This window comes from Martes martes (assembly GCF_963455335.1).
Source record: "Martes martes genome assembly, chromosome: 14".
Classification (NCBI taxonomy): Eukaryota; Metazoa; Chordata; class Mammalia; order Carnivora; family Mustelidae; genus Martes; species Martes martes.
The window spans coordinates 19,444,926-19,469,208 of record NC_137902.1 but is presented as its reverse complement, the minus strand read 5'-3'; the positions used below and the strand labels follow the sequence as shown (position 1 = coordinate 19,469,208).

At 41.7% G+C, this 24,283-nt stretch overlaps 1 protein-coding gene across 4 annotated transcripts in view; it reads left to right on the top strand.

Annotated features, from left to right (window-relative positions):
• MXI1 (MAX interactor 1, dimerization protein) overlaps positions 1–24,283 on the top strand; it is an 80,069-nt gene that overhangs the window by 8,346 nt on the left and 47,440 nt on the right. For 2 of the 4 annotated variants that reach the window (XM_080822771.1, XM_080822768.1), the window contains exon 2: positions 10,508–10,640. In XM_080822771.1, coding sequence (XP_080678897.1) covers positions 10,543–10,640 — 98 coding nt within the window. In that variant the 5' untranslated portion in view covers positions 10,508–10,542. Of the gene's footprint in view, positions 1–8,625; positions 8,739–8,857; positions 9,163–10,507; positions 10,641–24,283 lie in introns of those variants that run through there. The other 2 variants (XM_080822770.1, XM_080822769.1) reach the window with 2 other exon arrangements.

Genomic DNA, 24,283 nt, shown 5'->3' with positions numbered 1-24,283 from the left:
TACCCAAGCCTTATCTGAGGAGGAGAAATAAAAGTCTTCCCAAAGGGGCCTCCTCTGGGATTGGTGGGTGGAGCTCTGGGCTCACACTGGAGAGAGGCTTCCATTCCAGAGGGACCGACACCTGCTCTCTGGCTCTTCTGCTACTAAGGGGAAGTAATTGTCTCTGATATCATTGTCCCTGAGTGGCCTGGCTGGAGGTGTGAAAGCTGTCAACAGCTGACTTGATCTCTCTGGCCAAAGATAATGGGAATTTGCCACCACCCTCCAGGGCTTGCGGCTTCTTCTTTGCTTCCTCATCTTGGAGTTGGGTTAGGCCACTTGCTTGTGAAACATTTTGAAAGTTCAGGTGACCCTTGCTTTGAGCAATAAATCTCCAGGAAATATACGTAAATAGGAACCCTTTTTAAAAAAACTTAGATTGGAGAACCTCTCTTTAAAAGGCCCTTGCGGCAGATCGTTTTATAATCTGTGGAACTGTGTTGCTTGTCAGGAATTCTCCCTACATTTGTTCTGTGAATTTCTTCATTCATTCATTCATTCATTCAACTAATATTTAAAGAGTACATACTGCTGCTTTATGTCAGGCACTGCTGTGCTAGTCCAGCCCTCATGCGTGGAGGGTATACTCTATTCCAGTGCTAGGTTTTAGAAATTCACTTGTCTTAAAGTGAACCCCAACAATGTAGAATTGCATCTGACTTGGACTTTGTGTCTTTGGTTCTAGCCATCATTGCAGATGGGACAAAAATTTATCTTAGGTTTCCTTAAAGGAATAGTCCCTCTCCCCTCCCTACACCCCCTACCCCCACCCTGTGTTTAAAATCTTTTGTGTTTAGTCTTTGTCTTTGTACTTTTTACAGATCTGATTTTTTTTCCCCCCTGCCTGAGCTTAGGAAACTAAGTACCCTGTAAGCAGCCTTGTAAATAAACACATTCCACTCTCAGTTCTTTACAGATTGGGGCATTCTGTACTTGGAGGATTGTCCATAACTAGTGTTCCTACCAAGCCCACTCTCCCATATAACAAACATGCCCTTGGCCACATACCTCTTATATCCAACTCCAGCATCTGCTAAGGAAATTTAAACACAGCAAAATTAGAAAGATAAACATAGTGTCCTGGGGGAGATTGGGAAATTCAAACTAAAGCCAATAAAAAGGGATTTGGATTACCTACTGTTTGAGATATTTTACTCTTGCATCTTTATGGCCATTAGCAAGAATACTTGAATAAAGATGATTTGGGACAATTTTGATACTGTTGTATTAAAATGGAGGGCATGCCCAGGGCTGCTCTGTTTGTGGCCGTGGGTGGCAGGTGGGAGCTGGGGTGGCCTCTTTTTCTTTCTGCAGGGGCCCAGAGCTACCCTATGGCATCCCCATGTTAATCTCCCTCTTCCTCTACCACACCCAACCTCCCATACCATATTTCTTGACTCCTAAGACTCTGAGTACCTTGCATGCAACTTACTTTCATTTTTTCTACCAGCTGTAAAATTTAGCTCAATTCAACAGATAATTTCTAAAACCTGCCAGGAGCCAAGCCCTGTGCTTGGTGCTTTCAAAGGGCAGACGGTATGGTCTCCAGTTCCAGCTCATATTCCAGCACAAATGATAGACAAATAGAGACCAATAAATAATTCTTGCCTGTCTCCTAGGAGTCTGATAACCTGTCCCCAAGGGGACTGCTGACAAGTGCAATGTTGTCTCTGTTTTCCAAAGGCATAGCGATAATAACCCCCTTTACTGAGCAGTTACTATGTACCAGCACGATGCTAAGTGCTCTGTATTAAACCCTCACAATCATCCAATAGGAGGGTGCTAGAATTATCCTCATTCATAAATGAGGAAAGCCTCAGCCTTGGGAAGGCTAAGTTTCCCAAAGCCACATGCTAACACCGAGTGGAGCTGAGGCCCAAACCTAGATTTTTCTTTCTTTTTTTCCTTAGGAGAAGTTGGGCCTCAAGGGGCAGGAGGCAAGAGACGGAATCTGGAATGTTTGAAGTCCAAGCTGAGGGTTCCCCTTGGGGAATGCCTCCCTGGAGTGATTTCCTTTACTTCCCACTCATCCTAGGGCAGAGAGAAGGCCGCTGAAACCTTCCAGGGCTCCTTGGGTACTGACACTAAAGTCAGATTAAGGCCGGTTTTCTGAAGGGCAATAGTCCTAGGGTGTTGCTCCTTGCATGTGCAGTACTGCCTTGCCCAGCACCCCCTGGGGAACTCACCCAACCAGTAGGGCTCCTGTGGCTCTGCACACTAGGGTGTCAGGGGTGTGAATCCACACCCTATCAGGCTGTACTAGGTTTGCTGAAGGTGTTCGAGCTTGTAGGGCAACTGGTCTGGCCCTGCTTGGAGCCAAGGGCTTCTGCCAGAGAAGCTGGGGTGGGCAGGGGCGGGGGAGAAGCACGTGTGAGTGGCAGAGATGAGCTGTAGACCCTGGCTGCCACCGTGACCGCGTGGGCCAGCTGGTTCCGGTCAAGCGGCATAGGTCCAACCTCTTCCTCTCCTCAGTGGAGATCGAGGAAATGAGAGTGATCTTAAATATAACTGGGTTCATGTCGCGGACTTGTTTCAAATCTTTCAGTAGTTTCTTTCCTATCTCACCCTTACTGTTGAGAGCGAGTATGGTCTCCTAAGACGGGCAGCCTTGGCCTCTGCTGGGAGCTTGTCGGAAAGGGGACTCCCAGGCCCCGCCTCAGACCTGCTGAATCTGAATCTGTATTTCACCACGATTTCTAGGTGATTTGTGTCCTCATTAAAGTTTAGGAAGCCGGCCTAGAAGCCCTTGTGATTGCCCTGGTCTTTCTGTCCACCCGAAGCCATCCTGCATTTAGTATTTATCCTTTATCCTACGTATCACAATTTACCATGAGTTTGCTTGCTTGTCATCAGTGTGCCAGGCTAGAATACAAGCACCGTGAGCCCCAGGTCCATTGACTGGTTTCATTCATGATTCTATCTTCAGCATCTAGCTTAGTGCCCAACACAGAACAGATGCTTAAGGAATAGCTATTGAATGAAGGATGAGTTCTCTCTCTTTAACCTTCTGACCTAGTGTTTCTCAACAGGGGAGCTACTGGTGAGACAGCTGTTCTTATGCGGATTAGTCCGGAATACTGCAGGATATAACATCCTTGGTTCCTGCTCACTAAATGACAGCAGACCCCCACAGTCGTTGTGACACTCAAGAAAGTCTCTCCTACTTATTTCCAAAGCCTCCCAGGGGATGGTATTATCCTTGGTTGAGACCATTGCCCTAGCCAGTTTTGTTTGGTTGGTCTGATGAAACATACCTTGATGTATGCTGTGGGGTTCCAGACTTAGAAAATCTAAATTTGAATCTGGTCATTACCTGTGTGACCTTGGGCACATCTCTTAACCTTTTTGGGCCTCATCTGCAAAACAAGGAGTCTCAGAGGTGTGCAGAGGAGCCCATGAGCTGACTGTACGAGCAGCACTGTGTACATAGTTGGCTGTTATGATGTGGAAGCTGGTACATAAATGGAGGCACATTGTTCCAAGCTTTCTGGGGAATCCCAGAATCCTAGAATCAGAATGCTGTGGCTGGAAGAGATGGCAAGATCACGCTCATCCTTAAGCAGGCAAGGAAGGGCCTGGTGTTTTTATTCTAAATGGTGCATCTCAGGCAGAGAACTCAGCCCTAAGGCAGCAGGCTGGATGTGTGACTTAACAGTGTCCAGGGCCTGGCAGGGCCTAAGAGTGACTGCCACAAGTTTCTGCTGCCTGGAAGGGAGTGGTGATGCCAGTGGATGGGGGCAGGGCAGCTCTAGCCAGGCTCCTGGTGGGGGAGGGAGGGTTACCCAGGACTGTGGCAAGAATGTGGGGCATCCTCTTACCAGCAGGGAAGGCCTCTGGCAATCTTTTTTTTTTTTTTTTTAAGGTTTTAAAATCAAGTTGCATCTACCTTTGGAAGTAGAGATCATTGGATCCAAAGCCTGATACATGCAACAAAAGATATGAATAGTATATTCTTGCTTTTGAATATAGATGCAAACATTCTAAGGAAAATACTAATTCATGGAATGAGCAATGTTTCAAAAGAATAACATACCATGGCTGAGTGGGCTATATGCCAGGGATGGCTGAAAGTCACGAAATCTACCAGTATAAATGATTATAACCACAAATTAAAGGAGAATAATAAGGGACTAGAGCAACAAATGATGAAATGTCATTTGAAAAAAGTATTCAGGAGGCATTTCCGATGAAGGACACCATTCCCATACAAGAAAGATTATTGAGGTTAGGCCCATGGCTTGTGGTCATCACCAGCAAGGGAGTTGATTCCAAGGCCACCCCTTCCTTAGAGAAGAATGAACCTTAAGCCGAAAACAAAAGCAGGCTGATATTTAAAGGTTTGGGGCTCACGAATTTAAAAAATCAGAAAACTTATTCTAATTAATTAATTGATTTATATGTCACAAATCAACCAGAAAAGGACTTATGGAGATGGGTAGAGAGCACAGGATGAGAGTCTGTGGGCCTGAATCCTAATCCTTGCTTGGTGGCTTTGATAGACAGCAGCTGTGTGGCCTTTTGGTCAGTTATGATATCCCTCTGGGCCTCAGTTTTCTCATCTGAAAAATGGAAAATGGAGACTGGGTTGAGAAAGAAGCTTAATGATGTAAACGTCTATGAAATAAACCATGAAATGTTATGGGGGGGACTTGGCATGTCCCTAGCAAAGTCCTTTTCCAAAATCCGGAAGACCGTATCAGTTGCACCCCCAAGTGGGATGGGTGCTGGGGGGCAGCAGGTATCTTAGATGTGCCTATGAGCTGAGTCCTGCAATGCAGATTTCTTCTTGGATCCAAGTTAATGCAAAAAAGAAGCGAAAGGACATTCGAGAAATTAACACATCCATTATAATCACCGAAATAGGCTGCTGTAATAAGGGCCATTTAATAAAATTGTAAGAAGCCCTTTTCTAAAGGGGAAGAGATAGGCCAGGATGGAAGTCAAGTGCAGCTGTTTGAGCCTCTGCCAGTGGCCTGATCTCACCAGAAAACTGAAGTTAAAAAACAACAAACTTCCAGATTCAGCAATCTCGGATGAACACTGCCTCCCCCTGCCGTTTGCTCCCGCCCCCACGTCCTTTCTCTCCCTGTCTCCCCAGCTCAGGCACCTGGGTGGCTCGGTGCTTTTCCGAGTGGTGGGGATGTCAGCCCGCAGCCCTGGTGACTGGAGCCCTGGGAGGCGGCAGCTACCTCTCGGGTTTAGCATTACGTCATCCTTTCTAGACCCAAATTTATCTCGGCGGCACGCAGACCCGCAGCTCTGAGCTGCCGCTGACTTGAGGAGAGCTTACGCATGAAGTTAGGCAAGGCTGACTCACTGGGCAGAAGGAGAGGTTTTCTGCTGCTCTTCACGTTTTTGGGCCCTGAGGGGGAAGGAGGCTGTGTTGTCATTTTGGGGTGGAGGGTGGAAAAAGACGTATAACTGTTAAGGCTCTCATTTAGGAGCTCGGGACTCACCCTTCCTCCATCTTCAGCCTTCATTGCTTGAAAACCCCCATCCTTACAGATAATGGCAGAAAACAGTGCCCTGCACACCAAGCGTTTTGCACTTTCAGGGAAGTTCTCTTAAGCACCAGGTGTTACCAGTACAGTGACTTTGGGCTTGTAACTTAACCTGACGGTCCCTTCCCCTCTTTCCATCTCTCCTGTCTGCAGAAAAGATGTCATACAGACCAGTTTCCATTGTTCATGAATCTGCAATAAGTCCTTTGGAAATCCGCATCCAGTAAACTGACAGAAAGGACCCTTAGCTAAGAATGGAGAGCTTTGCCTGCTTGCTCTAGGAGGCAGCTCATCCCCATCTGGGCTGTGTTTGTTAGAGGCCTGGGGGATTCAGGGGGACTTTTTCCATTTTCAAATAAGGCTCCCCTGAGAGAGATACTTTAGGGAGAGGACAGGACCAGAGACCGTGGGTAAGATTCCAGGTTCTTTGGTTCTTCTCTCAGTTTCCATCTGTGTTTGTAGGACAAACTGGACTCATTTGAATAAAAGAAAGGCCACAGCTGCCTCTGGGTTCCTCCAGGCTGGGACTGGCGCTGAGGGATGGTTAATAAAGAGTATTCCTTTCCTGAGGCTAAAGCCCCAGGCTTTGTGCTGTGGGAGGCCATGGTGGCCAATGTCAAAGCAAGAATTCTAGGAGTCAGCCAGAGCAGGGAGAAGGAAATGGCACCTTCAGTTGCTATTGGAAAAGAACGACTTCCTGTATATAAATCTGCCCTTAACACTGCCCCCTGCCCTCCATCACCATTACCTCTGCTATTCTTCAACATAGGGGGTGGGTCTTTTTGGTGACTCTCACCCTACTTTCCATTTCCTTCTCTCCCTCTTGGCCGTGGCTCTAAAAGAAGGGCTGGTTAATTCATCTAGAGGTCAACTGTGAAAAGTCAGGCACGTGCACTGAGCATCATGCTTTCTCTTAATAACTTGCTAGGGCTTACGATCTATGGATTTAAACCCATGTGTATTTTCAGTTGGTACTTCTTTTTTTTCTTTTTTGATTGCATGTCACATGGTTTATCTCCCACTGGGGAGACTTTTATTTGTCATTAATCTACGTCTTTTAAATTCCTGCATTAGCACTTAGCAGTTTGGGATCTAAAGCTTAAGGAGTCTACAAGTAGTAGAAAGTAGTAGAAACTAACTTTCAACCTAGTAATTTCTGCCCTTAACTAACAGGACTTAGCAGATAGCTATTTTCTTTTAAATAATTCCAGTCTTTGCCTTACCCCATAATGTCCCTTGTTGAGAGTAGTTGTTACCAGTATCTAATGGGAAACCCCAGATCTGAAGTGATCTGTCCAACAACAGAAAAAGTAAGGTCCCTATTTTAAAGTCTTTACAAAAAAAATTGACTGTCCTATGAACAGCTTGGAAACATCTCTCATTTGGGGTCTCCCTGCATTCGATGGGACATCTATTTGGTTCTTAAATGTGGTGCCAAATGTAATATTTAAAAGGGCTGGCATAATCTTGCAGTTTTTTACTTCATTGGAAATTGAAAAGAAGAAGAGTGAAAGGAGAGAGAGAGGGCATTAAAATGCAGCATGAACCTCATGACATTTTTGAGAGTAAGATTTTTATTCTGACATGATATTTTCTGCAGTAGCCACTGGAATGACCATAGGGCAGGGGAAATTCTCCCCTCACCAAGAGCTTCCTGTTGTTTTGGATGTCCACCAGCAGGTTAAAATAATCAGGGTGGGAAAAAGTTATGGATGTTTATACACTTCCCAGCTTGCTCCTGGAGCATTCGGCAGTTATGACCTTCTTGCCCTTCCTCTCCCTAGACCAGTGGTTCTCAACTGGGAGTGACTTTGTGCCCCCGGGAGACATTTGGCAACATTTGGAGACGTTTTTGGTTGGTAGTGTGCTACTGGCATCTAGTGGGTAGAGGCCAGGAATGCTGCTGGGCATCCCACAAAGCACAAGTCCGCCCCCCCCCCACCGGCCCCCAACTATTTGTCCGAAATGTCAATAATGTAGAAGTTAAGAAACTCTGGTCTAGACTTTGAGGGCTTGTTAGATTGAGGACTTGGAAAGAGAACGGCAGAGAAGATAGCCGTTGGCAATCCTTTAATGTGGTCCCTGCTCTCTTTAGCCACTGCTTTCAGTTCCCTCTCTATGGAGGAGAACAAGAGAGGAAACAATTGTCATAGCTTCCATTAACTGAGTGGCATGTACTAAATGCTGGAATTTTTTCATTTAATCTTCACAATAAGCCCTATTGCCCATAGACTCCTTGAGAGTGGGATCTATGTCTGTTTCTCTCATTACTGTACACATTATGTCCAGTACAGTGCTTGGCACATGGCAGACCCTCAATGTTCGGATAAATGGAGTAACTATATCTATTTAAAAAAAATATTTTGTTTATTTCTTTGACACAGAGAGAGAGATCACAAGTAGGCAGAGAGGCAGGCAGAGAGAGAGGAGGAAGCAGGCTCCCCACTGAGCAGAGCCCGATGTGGGGCTCAATCCCAGGACCCTGAGACCATGACCTGAGCCGAAGGCAGGGGCTTTAACCCACTGAGCCACCCAGGTGCCCCACTGTATCTATCTTATACATGAGGAAATGAGGCTTGGAGAGTCCAGATAGGTAGTGTAAGTAGCAGAGTCAGGATTTGAACTGAACCCTTTGTGACTTCAGCACCAAATCACTTACCCACTGAATTATGTCCTTCACTTGCAATACTAGAAAGGATTTCTAGCCTCTCAAGTCACTAGTGAGGGTCTGAGGCAAATTAAGTTTTTAAACATACAATTAAAAAAAAATACCATGAAAAAACGAACTACCTCTATGTGGAAACCAGGTGGAACCAGGCCTCATGGCAACTTTCTCTGGTACTGGAGGGATCATCCCTTGTTTCTGAACAGTGATCTTGGCTTTTCAAATGCTTATGCGTGCTCCAGCTGAATAGCACATTTTGTGATGGGGAAACTGAGGCATGTAAGTTACATAGAAAAGCAGTAGTAGATAGAGGACTAGAACATGGCATTTCAGATAAAGAATGCTCCAGGTCCTCGGCACCCGTCGGAAGTCGCTGGGAAAAGAGCTTTCCGGAAACTGGCTCAAATTCTTCCTTCCCAGAAGTAAAGCCCAAAAAACTTCTTCGTCTTTACACTCTGGAGACAGAAGTCGAACGGGACTACATTTCCCAGCTGCCATTGCGGAAATCGGCAAGGCGCAGGCCCACTGAAGTGGTATGTGTACTACCACTCCCGATGTGCAGTGGGAGGGGCGGGACTACATTTCCCAGGAGGCAGAGGAAGGGGCGGGACGGGGGCGGGCCTCAGTGCTGCGCCCGCCCCTCCCCCGTGCTCGCGCGGAGAGGTAAACAAACCGCGCGCGGGCTGCCGGCGGCGGCGGCAGCTGCGGCGGCGGGCGCGGCGGGGGCGACAAGGGCGGCGGAGAGCGCGCCGAGCCGTGGCGGGGCTGGCCCGCCCGCCCCCCGCACATGTCCCCGGGCGGCACCGGCCTGTATCCGCCTGCGGCGCCTCCTGTCGGCCGGGGAAGGGAGCGCGTAGAGGTCCCGGTCGCCACCAGCGGTGCCCATGGAGAGGGTGCGGATGATCAACGTGCAGCGCCTGCTTGAGGCGGCCGAGTTTTTGGAGCGCCGGGACCGAGGTAACGGCTGGGTGCCGCCGCCTCCGCCTCCGCCACCTCCTGAGCCCGCGCACTCCTTCTCCACGCGGGGAGTGCGGTGTGGCGTGTGAGGGGAGGGAGGGTGCGTGTGTATTGGGGGGGGATGTGAGGAGGGATGCGCGTGTGAGGAGAGGGGTACGTGCGTGAGCAGGGGAGGCAGGGGTGCGTGCGCGAAGGGTGCGTGTGTAAGAGGTGCGTGCATGAGCAGTGTGTGTGAGGGGAGGTTCGCGTGCAAGCAGGGGTGTGTGAGGGGAAAGAGGGTGCGTGTGTAAGGAGCGGTGCGCGTGCGACAGGTGCGTGCGTGAGGAGGGGTGCGCGTGTGCGGGGAGGCGGGGGTGTGTGTGAGGAGGGGAGCGCGTGTGAGGGGGGTGCGTGGTAAGGGTGTGAGGAGGGGTGTGCGCGTGAGGGGAGAGAGGGCGGGGAGGGGTGCGGGAGGTGGTGGGGACCCGGAGCCTGCGAGGGGAGGGGTGCGGGAGAGGCTGCGCGGGCCTGCTTGTGCGGGGAGGACGGGGGGACGAGGTAGGGGGGAGGGACGGGGATCTGGGGGCAGAGGGGAGGTGGGGAGGTGGGCCAGAGCAGAGGGAGGGAGTGTGTTGAGAGTGGGCGCCAGCCTGAGGACTTGGGAGGATGGAGGGAAGAAAGAGCCGACGGAAGGGGGAGGCAGCGGCACAGGTAGGGGTGGAGGAGGCGAGGCTGGGCGCGGAGAAGGGGAATGCCTGCTGAGGAGCCACTGGGGAGGAGGGTGCGCGCATGTGGGGAGGAGACGTCTGAGAAACAGGTAGGAGGAGAGGGACCCTATTTAGGGACTGGGGCTGGAAAAGATGTAAAGAGACTGGGGAGTCAAGAGTAGGAACTCTGGAAATTATGGTGTCAAGGGAGAAGATGTCTTCTGAGAGGAGGCAATTGAATGGTTTGAAATACGTGAAAATGGAGCGCTTAGTGAGAGACCCAGAATGGGGAGAGTTAAAGGGGCATTTTGAGGGAGGTGAAATAATTGAGGTGGATGGTAACTAGTCTCAGAAATTAGTGTGTTTCAGTTAAGAATTATTGGAGAAAAGGATTTTTGGAAAGGGTGGAGAGATTACTTGGTTTAGAGGAAGTATTTGTACACCTTTCCGGTGATGGGTTGGATCTGTATATAATGTTACAGGATAAATGTCCTCACAAGGACTGAGAATTTTATCTTCCAACCAGAAAGTGGAAAAATTTTACCTCCTTTTCTTCTGCTGTTTTCAGCAACATGTTACTGCAAGGACTTCAGATCTGTGGATCCATGGATTTAAGTACATTCCTGTTCTCATATCTTTTTCTCTTGCTGTCTCTTTAGAGTGTGAACATGGCTATGCCTCAACGTTCCCCTCCATGCCGAGCCCCAGGCTGCAGCATTCAAAGCCCCCAAGGAGATTGAGCCGAGCACAGAAACACAGCAACGGGAGCAGCAACACCAGCACTGCCAACAGGTAGCAAGCTGGGGAGGTTTGGAAAGGGCACCTGGAGGGAGGGAGCACACACTCAGGCAAAAGTTCAGGTCCTCCTCACCTCAGTTCTTTAACACCAAGTCTGGAGCAACACCGAATAGTCAAATGAGTTCCTTTACCACCATCCCTGGAGATTTGGCCCTTTTATTTATTTATTTATTTATTTATTTATTTTATTTTATTTATTTTATTTTTTTAAAGATTATTTATTTATTTATTTGACAGACAGAGATCACAAGTAGGCAGAGAGGCAGGCAGAGGGAGAGGAGGAAGCAGGCTCCCTGCCGAGCAGAGAGCCCGATTCGGGACTTGATCCCAGGACCCTGGGATCATGACCTGAGCCGAAAGCAGAGGCTTTAACCCACTGAGCCACCCAGGTTCCCAGATTTGGCCCTTTTAAACTAATACAGTCTAGATATCGTAACCGACTTTGTGGGGAAGGGCAGGAGTAGAATCCAAAAGAAAACCAAAGAGTTCTTGCTGGGTTTATTAAGTGGGGACGTCTGTGACTGAGAGGGACAATAAAGTGAAACTTGACATGTGTCCATGCATGCAACCACATGCTAAAAGTAATCTTAGTCCAGCTTTAAACTTGGACGATCCAAGAAGAATTTTTAAATGCCAGAAATAGCTCAGGCAGGATATAAAGCAGAATCAAGGGTTTTGTTAAAGGAATAAAAATGTTTGGTTGGAGTAGGAAGTTAGTGGGCATGGTCTATTTGTTGTTTAAGGGTGAAAGGGAAGACCATGGTATGAAAGTTGTGTCTCTTATTTGATAAGATAGAGTTGGTAAGGGAGATGGTAAAGAAACAACAAAACAAAACAGAAAAAGAATGAAGATGCTTATTTTTCAGTCCAAAGGGTTCCCTAGGAAATGCTTGTCTGGATGTACTCAGACATCGTTGACTTCCATTTTTTGAAGACTTTTGGTAGTGCCTGGCTGTCTTTTCAGTGTTTTGCCCCAGAGGGCCAGGGAATTCTAATGATTCAACTCATAGGAAGTTTTCAGAAGGTCACCTTAAAACCAACAGATGCTGTTTTTTCCATTTATAAGAGGAATTAAATGAGACCTCTTTTCCTGATTCCCAAAGCTTTGTCTAGAGAATGTAAGAATTTATTTTGGAGAGACACAGAGCAATCTCTGGGAAACTAAGGTTGCCTGATGAGTATGGGGAACTCCAGACAGGTAGTTAGGTAGTCACTTGGGGAAGTAGGTTGGGAAAAGAGCAGGAATAGGAGCTCTTACTAATAGATGCAGGAAACTTGAGGCTCCTATAGATAATAATTAGAGCTCGAAAGGTTGGATCTTCCCACTCTGCATTTTTGACATTGCTGAGGCAAAACTAGGATTCACTCTTCCCTCTTTGACTCATCTTTAAAGCTGTGAGTTTCCTTTTTTGGCTTTTTTAGTAGGACTATTCTGTGTTTTTTAAACTTAATTTTTAAAATTATAAAAATAGCTACAAGCTTAATATGCTGTATTTATTTATTTATTTAAAGATTTTATTTATTTATTTATTTGACAGCGAGAGAGACAGAGTGAGAGGGAATACAAGCAGGGGGACTAGGAGAGGGAAAGCAGGCTTCCCACCAAGCAGGAAGCCCCATGCGGGGCTCAATACCAGGATGCTGGGATCATGACCTGAGCTGAAGGCGGATGCCTAATGACTGAGCCACCCAGGCACCCCTTAATATGCTGTATTTATGTTTATGTGTGGGTCTAGAGGGTTTTTCTATGATATGATAGGTTTGGAATGAAAATATGTAGTATGATACATAACATTTAAACAAATAAATATCAATTTTCTTGTTCTTCACTGTTTCTCTTAGGATCTATATTTCAAGAATTCAAATTCATGGGTTTTCAATCCATGTATAAATTTAAAAAGGTTTAAAATTTTTTTTTTTAAATTTAGAGACATGCAGAGAGTATCAGGAAACCAGACCTGGGTTTTGTCATGCTACAAGTATTTATTGAGTATTTCCTCTTTTGTAGAAATCAGGTAAATGATCTTACTACATTTTCTCTTCATCCCTCTTCTCATCTATAAAATGAAGGGATGGCCTACATATTTACCAAGGCCCCTTTCTCCCCTGAAGTTCTGTGACACTGATTTATTTACAGTTCTAGAGATCAGTTACAATATTAGTTATTCAGTACACCACTCCATCATTGCAGAGGCAACCTCATTACTAACAATTCAAGGATTATAGATGCATAAATAAGATATACATTTCTAGATTTTACCAGTTACGTTATAGGTCGTTAATAAGTCTTTGTTATCTGTTGACTTAAACTTTGCTCAGCGTGGGGTTTTGACTAAGTGGTGTTTCTGTTTCATGGTAGGGTTCCTGTTAGGATTCTACTATTGTGTGTGGGACCACAGTGGTAATTACTGTATGTCTTAGCATAGCATATCAGAAAATTTGTAAAACTACAGGCATGCCATGTTCTTACAGTACCCATGGGAAAATAATTACGTATACATTGGACCACCCAAGACTAAGGAAGATAATTTTTCATAGGAATATAAGTAGTAAGAAGGAAAGAAAAAAGAAAGAAACAGATTTTAGAATATACTGAGGTCCACCCATGTGTGGGGTTTAGACTGGGGCCTATAGATGAGAATTAGTATGTTAAAGTGAAACACTAGAAATTATTTTTCCTTACTGTTTGTTAAAACTTCTGCTTCATGGGATAGAGGAGCCAAGGATCAATTTCCAATGCTGGGATATGTGAGAAATGGGGTTGTTAGTCCATTTGAAGGAGACTTTATGGGCTTCTGTTAACTTGAGGCCTATTACTGGATTTAGTAGAAATTTTATTACATTGGTTACATATAGCAGAAAGAAAGAAGACTTGTAAAAATTTTTCATTTACTAGTCTTCTGAAACAAGGAAGGTAATAGAATTATGGCATATCTGTCTTATTTTCCTGATCGAAAAGGTACTTGTGTGGAAGTTGCTGATACTAGTATGCATCTTGGACATTGATATCTTGTTTGTCATAAGATGACATTTGTTTCCCTGACGTCGTAGCATCTTTCAGATATAATGTTGGCTTTTCCCCCCTAATATTCTCAGGTATAATATGATCTCCCTGATATAAAATGTTGTTTTTTAAGTTTATGCTGAATGTTAGCTCCTAATATTATGTCTAGAAATCTTATTTTCACAGAAGTACAAAGGAGAGAAAATAAGTGATATAATGTGAAGTTACAAGCATGTACCTTGAAAATCCCAGTAATTTTATCATTTGGTATCCTTCTAACTGACAACTCAGAAGTGGGACCTGTAATATTTAATTATTTTTTAAATACCTGGTTGAATTTACTGTGGTCTTGGTTATGGCCTTCTGGCACATTTCCTAAAAATCACCCTTCCTAAGATGTTACTGCTATTAGAAAACCTGGGTGCAGTTGCTGTCTGGCTCATTGTGGAACATCACATAGGTTCAAATTCCTACTTTTTTATTGTTTGGTCTCACAACTGAAAAATTTCAAGATCTGTCATCTTTAAAACTCTACTAACACTACTCTGCCTGGCTTCATTGTAACACTGATTTTCTCCTAAATATTTCTTGAATTTGCTGTCTTTTCCCTTATCTTCATTTCTTTCCTCCTAATGAGACACCATCTATCTCTCACCTGGAGACCCTGTTATAACCTCCTAACTGGTATCCATGCAACTACTCCTGGCCCATATACAATTCTGACACATTATATTGGCTAGCTTTCTTTCTTCCTTCAACACACCATGTTTCTTCCTACTTCAAGGTCTTTGCACATACTCTGTTCTTTCCCCTTTGCCAATTAAGTTGTCTTTATCTAATAACACTCTTATTTCAACTCAATCATAATAACTTCTTCAGGGAAACCTTTTCTCATCAGGCAGAGTAGATTAGGTGTTCACATGATGGCACCCCTACTTTTCCTTCATGGTGTTTATCATAGTTTGTAGAAATACAGTTCTCTGATTGATAAATTCATGTCTCATTCATTGGGCTAAAAACTCCATGAAAGCAAAAGTTGAATCTCTTCTGCTTAAGGATTCATCCCCAGTATCTATCACAATGCCTTGTACATAGTAGGTGTTTCTTAAAAAATGGAAGGTTTTCAAACTCCAGGTAGATTTCCCTATGTGGAACTGCATTTCTCTTTTGTGCTGATTACCATATTAAAGTATGGAAGGAGACATTATGCAACTCCTGCTTTGGCAAACTATGATTACATTGTATTCTTTTTTTTTTTTTTAAAGATTCTATTTATTTATTTGACAGACAGAAATCACAAATAGGCAGAGAGGCGGGCAGAGAGAGAGAGAGAGAGAGAGAGAGAGAGAGGAGGAAGCAGGCTCCCTGCTGAGCAGAGAGCCCCATGTGAGGCTCTATCCCAGGACCCTGGGATCATGACCTGAGCGGAAGGCAGAGGCTTTAACTCACTGACCCACCCAGGTGCCCCTGATTACATTGTATTTCTTAAGAATGTTAATGATGGGACGCCTGGGTGGCTCAGTTGGTTAAGCGGCTGCCTTCGGCTCGGGTTATGACCCCGGGGTCCTGGGATTGAGTCCCGCATCGGGTTCCTTGCTCAGCGGGGAGCCTGCTTCTCCCTCTGCCTCTGCCTGCCTCTCTGTCTGCCTGTGCTCACTCTCTCTGACAAAAAAATAAATAAAATCTTTAAAAAAAAAAAAAAAGAATGTTAATGATAATATATTTGGAAAGGAAGATAATAGGTAGTATTTGAAGAATAAAAATCTCTAACTGCCAGTTCTTTTAAATGGGTATTACAGTATATTATAGTAGACTATAGAATGCTGCAGTTAATTTTAAAAAACACTCACTGTCATCCAGTCATGAAATTAAAATATTAAAACCTACCTGCCCTGCCAGAACCATAAGTCTGTCAAATACTGGCAATAAATGTTGGTATGAGCCTATGACACATAGTAATTGCATTGTTTTAAGGTGATGTAGAAGGTAATAGTAAGTACCAATTTATGTTTGAATTTTAAGTTGACGAAAAATTTATTTTATTAGGTATCCTTTGGCTATTAAAGAATCTCACAAGAGCAGCCACATTTCAATTCCTTTTGCTAGGATTGAGGACATTAGAAAACAAAACAGCTTTTCCTTTTGTTTGTAAAGCTTTAGTTTAACTATTCTTAAACTACAGAATCATGAAATGTTTTAGTCTTAGAGGGAATGATTGTATTGTTGTATTTTCAGCTTTAAAGCCTTTTTGGTTATCTTTTGTAGAGGATTTTTTTTTCAGTAGCAGTAATTTGAAATTTGTTTTATCTTCTGTTTTTATTCTTAAATACGTACCTGTTAGTTCACTGAATAGTTGAATGAAACCTTTTTTTTATTGTGGAATTTCTCTTTACTATTCTGTGCTTTTCAAATTTTCTATATAAAGAAATAGTTTCTGAGTCTCTGTCGAATAGATAACTCCTAGAGTATCAGGACAAAAGTAGAGATTAGTAACAGTTAAACTTTTTGTGAGGTTAGTATTGTTCTTCAGTATTTTCAAATGTTGAGTGATTAACACCTCCTGTGTGATGTTTTCTGTGATATTCTGTCTTCCCCTAAAGCTGTTTAAATGAAAAATTCTTAAGAATTATTTATATACCTCACTAAACAAACTCAGACTTTCCATTAAATGCTTCATGGAAGCATAAGTTTGCTGTGCAGAGTTTCTAAAGGACATATTCCCTTATGGAAGTATGTTTCAGGGAGACTTGACGATCATGTCTTGTAAGTCAGTAGGACAGCTGCTTCTGTTTCTGTTTGATTAGTGGCCTTTTCCCAGAATATTGAATACATGGTGTGGAAGATCACAAATTATAAAAAGAGAATTCAGGATTTCATCCGGTGTAGTTCTCTGCTTTATGAAGGTATGATATTATCACTCATTTTATGATTAAAACTCATGTGGCCCAGAGATGGTAAGAGATACTTATTTAGCTATAGGTGGTGGTTGCTTTAATATCAAGCTGGATTTTCAGCAGAATATGCATCATTCTAACCAGAGGACACTGTTGACCAGAAGAAAGCTTTTTCTTCTCGATTTCTCCTTACAAAGGAAACAGCATTGCTTTCTTCTGGATATAGCATGATTCTTTGTCACTTCTTAAGTAAAGATAGTTTTCCAGATACTAATTTAATCAAAGAGCTTTGATGGTATCATTTGACAAAATGTATTTCCAGATCCCATTTTTGGTCGATAGTGCTGATGTAATTAATATAAGCATACATATTTTTTGTTAGATTGTTTTTATTTTTCATTTTGGCTTTCTACATTTTAAAATATTGGCAGCTTTCCCTCCCCCTGCATATGTATATAGGAGTGTGTGTGTGAGAGAGCAAGAGTGTGTGTGTGTGTGTATGTGTGCACCATCTTCATTAGCATTTAATGAAGAAAACACATGTTGTCAAGTAAACATATAAATATATTATTTCAAACTGTGATGAGTTTAATGTAGGAAAAATAGAATCCTATGAGGAGTATAGCAGGGAGGGCTTGATTAAGTTTGATAGATGAAGGAAGGCATCTCAAAAGTGGAACCTCTTATAAAGCAGGGGTAAAGAGGTTTTCATGTTCATATACATCTGTTATATCATTGTTAATTATAGCATGATATTCTGTTTCATGGGTATACCATAATTTGTTAAACCAGTCACCCATTGATTTAAGTTATTTTTAGATTTTTTTCATTCAAAATAGGGCTATTCAGAACATGTTTTTGCAGATAGCTTTGTGCATTTGTCTACCTAGATCCTTAGGATAAACATGAAGAATTAGAATTGTTGGGTCAGAGGGTAGGATCCCTCTTCAATAATAATAAACATAGTAACACCTTGCATTTAATGTACTACTTGTCTATAAAGCCCTTTAATGTATATTATTACCTCATTTGAATTTCAGAACAGTTCTGTGAGATAAAATGAAAATATTTTCCTTACTTTTTTTGTTGAGGAAACTGGACTGGCAAGCAAGGTAACTTGCAAAAATAGAACTAGGAAATAAGACAGATCTCTGGGATTTGTTTCTCTGGGATCAGCAAACAGCCCTTGGTAAGAATTTACTTAAAAAGTAAGACTTCGTGACCGCAACCTGAAATTTATGTGTTAGCACTCTCCTTTTCTGCTCAGCCTGAAACACATCGTCTGCATCTGCCGCTTTAAGGCTTTCCTGCCAGTGCTTTTTCAACTTTTGCAGTTTGCTTCCTTTTTCACTAGTTACTGAAACTGCTTTCTTAAAGGTAATTAGTAACCAAATTTATTGAACTTATACAATGTACATAGAACATGCCTCCCTATGGTAGAGGAGCTTATGGTGCATTTGGAAAAATATGTATATAATAAAATGATAAATTATACAAATCAGTAAGATGTTATAAACGTGGCTATTTTTCTTTGTCAGATGACAGTATACAGATTAAGTTATTTAAATTTATAGAAGATAATTACAGTAGGTTATTATAGAAATGTTGCAGATTCACAGTATATAATTATTCATTAACATGCATTCTAGGAGACATAGGGATTCCATACCTTAGTATAAGTGAAATTCTTTATGTTTTATCTAAGTAACTAATTTCCTTTTTTTTTTTTTAAAGATTTTATTTATTTGACAGAGATCGCAAGTAGTCAGGCAGGCAGAGAGAGGGGTTGGGGAGCAGGCTCTCCACTGAGCAGAGAACCCGACGTGGGGCTCGATCCCAGGACCCTGGGATCATGACCTGAGCCAAAAGCAGAGGCTTTAACCCACTGAGCCACCCAGGCTCCCCAGTAACTGATTTCTTATAAGAAAAAATATTTGGGGGCGCCTGGGTGGCTCAGTGGGTTAAAGCCTCTGCCTTCGGCTCAGGTCATGGTCCCAGGGTCCTGGGATCGAGGCCTGCATCTGGCTCTCTGGTCAGCAGGGAGCCTCCTTCTCCCTCTCTCTCTCTGCCTGCCTCTCTGCCTACTTGTGATCTCTGTCTGTCAAATAAATAAATAAAAAAAATTATTTTATTATTTTTTTATTTTATTTTTTTAAGATTTTATTTTTTTATTTGACAGAGATCACAAGTAGGCAGAGAGGCAAGCAGAGAGAGGGGAAGGGAAGCAGGCTCCCTGCTGAGCAGAGAGCTTGATGCAGGGCTGGATCCCAGGACCCTGGGACCATGACCTGAGCCGAAGGCAGAGGCTTTAACCCACTGAGCCACCCAGGCGCCCCAACAAATAAAAAATCTTAAAAAAAAAATATTTGGCTTGGTAGACAATTTTGTTATTAATGTTACTACATACATTTCAGGGGAAAAGTGTGGGTTTTCTTTTTATTTAGCTTTATGATGTTAGATAAAAAGATTTCTGTGTGGTATTGATTTCCTTACATTTCTTTATTATGGGAAATATTTTCGATTGTCTTTTGAAAACACTATGTAAAGACCATTTGTGGAGGCCACATGATGAGAGCTTTGAAGCCATTTGAAATGGGCATTTTTAAATTATAGAAGGACATAATTTTATTTTATTTATTCATTTTTAAAGATTTTCTTTATTTATTCATGAGAAACAGAGAGTCAGAGGCAAAGGGAGAAGCAGGCTACCCATGGAGCAGGGAGCCTGATGCAAGACTCGATCCTAGGAACCTGGGATCAGGACCTGAACCAAAGGCAGGCACGTAACTGACTGAGCCACCCAGATGCCCAAAGAGTGTAATTTTAGTCTCAGTCAACGTATTTTGATAAAACAACTGATTTTCCTTTACTCTTACTTTGATTAATTAGATAGGGACAATTAGGATTCTCTTCAAGGAACTGTAAATAACCTTTTTATGCGATAAGAAACTAGAGGGTAAAATGTATTAAGTTTGTCTTGGTTATTAGAAGAAATGTAAATTTTGAGGTTTTTAATTTTGATTACCATAATCTTTTGTGGGAGTATATATCTTCAACATGAACAACAGAAAAAAAGTGATCTTCATATTTCACAAAAACTCTGGACAATATAATTTTGTTAATACTGAATCTGCTAGGATTGCTTTCTGTAGACTTTGCTGGTAACAGTCAATGCGCAGAAGTTACAATTTAAAATTCAGACATCTAGCTTGGGTAGAAAACAAATTGACTGCTTTGTATGAAGTTGATCTTGGGATGTTTAATATCATTATTCTCATTGTCAGTTTATTTGTGGCAGATATGCTTACTGGAGACAAAGGTATGTTCGTGTTTTTAACATTGAAGTTGAAGCCTATATTAGAATAGCTGAGTAACGTGTTTCTTTTATTCTTTAAACATTTAAGTATCAGTAAGAATTTAATATTAACTTATTAAGTATGAGTATGTGTTTCATATTGTTGGTCATTTTCATAAATGTGGTAAATAACTTGAATGTTAATTGGTAGAGTGTAACAAGCGTGAGGTACTGTCCTGTGAAATGAGGGTGTCCTATTCTGCATGTTCACATGAAGGAATTTTTGGGATGATGGAAGTTTCCTAAAACTGGATTGTGGTAAAGGTTATGCAACTGTATAAATTTATTGAAGTTCATTGAACTGTACCCTTAAAATGGGTGAATTTTATTTTATTTTTTTTAAAGATTTTATTTATTTATTTGACAGACAGAGATCACAGGCAGGCAGAGAGACAGGCAGAGAGAGAGGAGGAAGCAGACTCCCTGCCGAGCAGAGAGCGGATGCCTGGCCCGATCCCAGGACCCCGGGATCACGACAGAGGCTTTAACCCACTGAGCCACCCAGGCGCTCCAGGGTGAATTTTATAGTATGCAAATTATACCTCAGTAAAATTGTTTAAAAAAATTGCCTGTTGCTGTTTATTGCAGTAAGATAAGAAGAGTCTTGAACGTGTGATGGATGCTTAAAAGAACTAAAGGTGGAATGAATGAATATTAGACAATGAGGCCTTCAGAACTTGAAATGAACCATTATGGGGTTAGGAGGAGGGAGTGTAGCTAGTTGGAAAAAGATACCCCCTCCGTTCTGCAGCTACCAAAGCAAGGAGATTCAGCTACCCTGGCAGCCTCTCCTCCCTTACTTCCGTTGAGAATCCGTTTTCTGTGTGATGTACTTGCCTTAGACAGTAAGATTCTTTGAAATACATGTGTAACATCTCTGTGTGTCTGCTTCTAGTACTATAGGGAAGAGTGGGACATATTAACAATAAAACTTGGGATCTTTAAAAAAATGGGCTTTATATTTACATAGTTAATGCTGTTAATTATGGTACCATTCATTTATTTTCCCTCCAAAGTACCTATTGAGTATTTAAAAGGGTACTGTCTTTTTTTTTTTTTTTTTAAGATTTTTATTTATTTGATAGGTAGAGATCACAAGTAGGCAGAGAGGCAGGCAGAGAGAGAGGGGGAAGCAGGCTCCCTGCTGAGCAGAGAGCCTGGTGCTCCATCCCAGGACCCTGAGATCATGACCTGAGAGGAAGGCAGAGGCTTAACCCACTGAGCCACCCAGGCACCCCTGAATATTTATTTCATGCCTGACTCTATCCTAAAATATCAAATTATAATTTGGAAGTCAAGAGATTTAGGAAATCACTGATACTTTCTGCATTTTTAAAGGTTTTTAGAATGTTGCTCTGTGTTATCATATATAACGTGTTATCAAAATTAAATGTTCTGTTTTAACTTTTGGAAGTATGCTTAAGAGCAATAATTTTAATTTTCAAAATTCTCTCTGGTTTTTAACATTATTCTCTCACCTAAAAGGTGATGATTCCATGAGTAATGTGTAACTTTAGTATGTATTAGATGCTTCTTAATTTCTGGCACTATTAAGAATAGAAAGTGAGGGGCTCCTGGGTAGCTCAGTGGGTTAAGCCTCTGCCTTCGGCTCAGGTTATGATTCTAGGGTCCTGGGATCGAGCCCCGCATTGGGCTCTCTGCTCAGCAGGGAGCCTGCTTCCTCCTCTCGCTCTCTGCCTGCCTCTCTGCCTGCTTGTGATCTCTGTCTGTCAAATAAATAAATAAAATCTTTAAAAAAAAAAAAGAATAGAAAGTGAAGTAGTTATTTTTTATTTTAAATTCTTAACATTTCAAAAAAAAGTAGGAGATGTATATAGTTGTAAGACTCCGATAATACTAAATGACTTATAAAGAAGATTAACATTCCTCTGCCTCATCTTTCCCCTTCCAGTTTCTACTTAGAGGCCACCACTTCAGTGATTTCGCAGTTCATTGGCTGTTTGCTTTCTTACTTCTTTTCTTTTCCTTTTTTCTCCTTTTCTCTTTTCTTTTCTTTCTAAGTTTTTACTTATTTAAGTAATCTCTGCACCTAACGTGGGGCTTGACCTCACGACCCTGAGATCAAGAGTTGCAAGCTTTTCCAGCTGAGCCAGCCAGATGCCCCTCCTTACTTATTTCTAAATAAGAAGCTTATTCTGAGAGTCATTGGGTGGCTTAGTCAGTTAAGCATCTGACTTTTAATTTCTACTGAGGTCATGATCTCAGGGTCATGAGATCAAGCCCATGTCAGGCTCTGTGCTTAGTGTAGGGTCTGCTTGAAATTCTCCCTCTGCCCCTCCCCTGCTCTATTTCTTTCTCTCCAAATAAATAAAATCTTTAAAAAAAATTTTTTTAAATAAGCTTATTCTGCTTATCTGATTTCCTGTTATGTTATTGATTTCCTGTTATGGAAGATGAAGACTTGACTGTACTCTTCACTAACAGCAGATTAATTGTATGCTAGAAATGAAAATTTTTTTCAAGTACACATAAATGTAGATATTTCCCAAAGGGATGAGGTTTTTAAATTATGTTCTTTCTAGTAATTTATATTATTAGTCTCCCACAATAAAGAATTGACATTTTATTCTCATTTTTTGAGTACTTTGTGGTACAGTAGATTATTGCCTCAATTTCTGGATAAGTTTTATTACTTTTTTTTTAAATTTAATTTTATTTTCTTATTTTTTTAAAGATTTTATTTATTTATTTGACAGACAGAGATCACAAGTAGGCAGAGAGGCAGGCAGAGAGAGAGAGAGAGAGAGAGAGAGGGAGAAGCAGGCTCCCTGCTGAGCAGAGAGCCCAATGCGAGGCTTGATCCCAGGACCCTGGGATCGTGACCTGAGCTAAAGGCAGAGGCTTTAACCCACTGAGCCACCCAGGCGCCCTGAGTTTTATTACTTTTTTAAAAAATAAGTTTTATTTGGTTATAATTTCCATACAATAAAATTCTCCAGTTTTTAGTGTATAATTCAGTGACTTGACATATGTATACAGTCATGCAGCCTCCAGCAAAATTATAATAAAGAGCATGTTTATCAACTCAAAACATTACTTTGTTCCTCTCTCCAGTCAGTTTTCTATCTCTGCCTCTTGGATCTGGCAACTTCTCACACGTTTTCGGTCCCTGCAGTTTTGCCATTTCTAGAGTTTCATATAAGTGGTATCATGTATATACTCTTTTTGTGTCAGACTCTTTTCACTTAGCATAGTGTTTTTTGAGATTCATGTTTTTCTGTTTCAGTAGTTCATATTTTTATATTGAGTAATAATTTAATAATTTTTAATTTAATAATTTAATTTAATAATTTTATATTGCTGAGTAATAATTTAATAATAATAATAATAATTACTCAGCAATATTTTATATTGCTGAGTAATAATCCGTTGTATGGATCTACCACAATTTGTCTATCCATTCACCAGTTGATAGACATTCAGGTTGCATATAGTTTTTAGCTGTTATAAGTAAAGATTCCTTGTACTTTCATGGGCAGGTCTTTTGTGGATGTATGTTTTCACTTTTCTTAGATAAATACCTAGGAGTGGAATTTCTAGGTCATATAGTAAATATATATTTAACTTTATAAAGAAATTGTCAAACCATTCCCAAAAGTATCTGTACCATTTTATATCCTTTTTATTTTTTTTCCTTTCTTTTTTTTTTTCAAAATATTTATTTTTATTCCAAAACCACAATGTCTTCATTACTTAGGGTTTTTTTTTTTTTTTAAGATTTTATTTATTTGAGCAAAAGAGCAAGAGAGACAGTGTACACACACACAAGCAGGGGGCAGGGGCAGAGAGAGAGCAAGAAGCAGACTCCCTGCTGAGCAGGACCCAGGACCCAGAGATCATGACCTGAGCCAAAGGCAGACACCTAAACTAACTGAGCCACCCAGGCACCCCCCCTTTTTTTTTTTTAAATAAGTCATGAACTCAGTAGGTCTTCCAGTGTAGTTCTTCTTTTTCAGAAGTTCTTTTGCCTATTCTAGGTCTTTTGCACTTTAACATATGTTATAGAATCTCCTTGTCAGTTTCTACAATAAAGCCTATTAGAATCTTGATTTGGATTGTATTGAATCTGTAGATTAATTTAGAGGGACTTCACATATCTGAACAATCTTGAATCTTCTGATTCATGACCATGGTATGTCTTTTCATTTACTCAATTATTTGGATGTTTTCATAGTTTAGCAATGTTTTGTATTTTTTCAGAATATGAATAATGTATATAATTTGTTAAATTTATCCTTAGGTATTTATTAATCTTTGATGCTATTATAAATGGCCGTTGAATTTTTTAAATTAGTTCTAATAATTTGTATATTCCTTAGGATTTTCTAAATAGATAATAAATGATGTTGTTTGCAGTACAGAT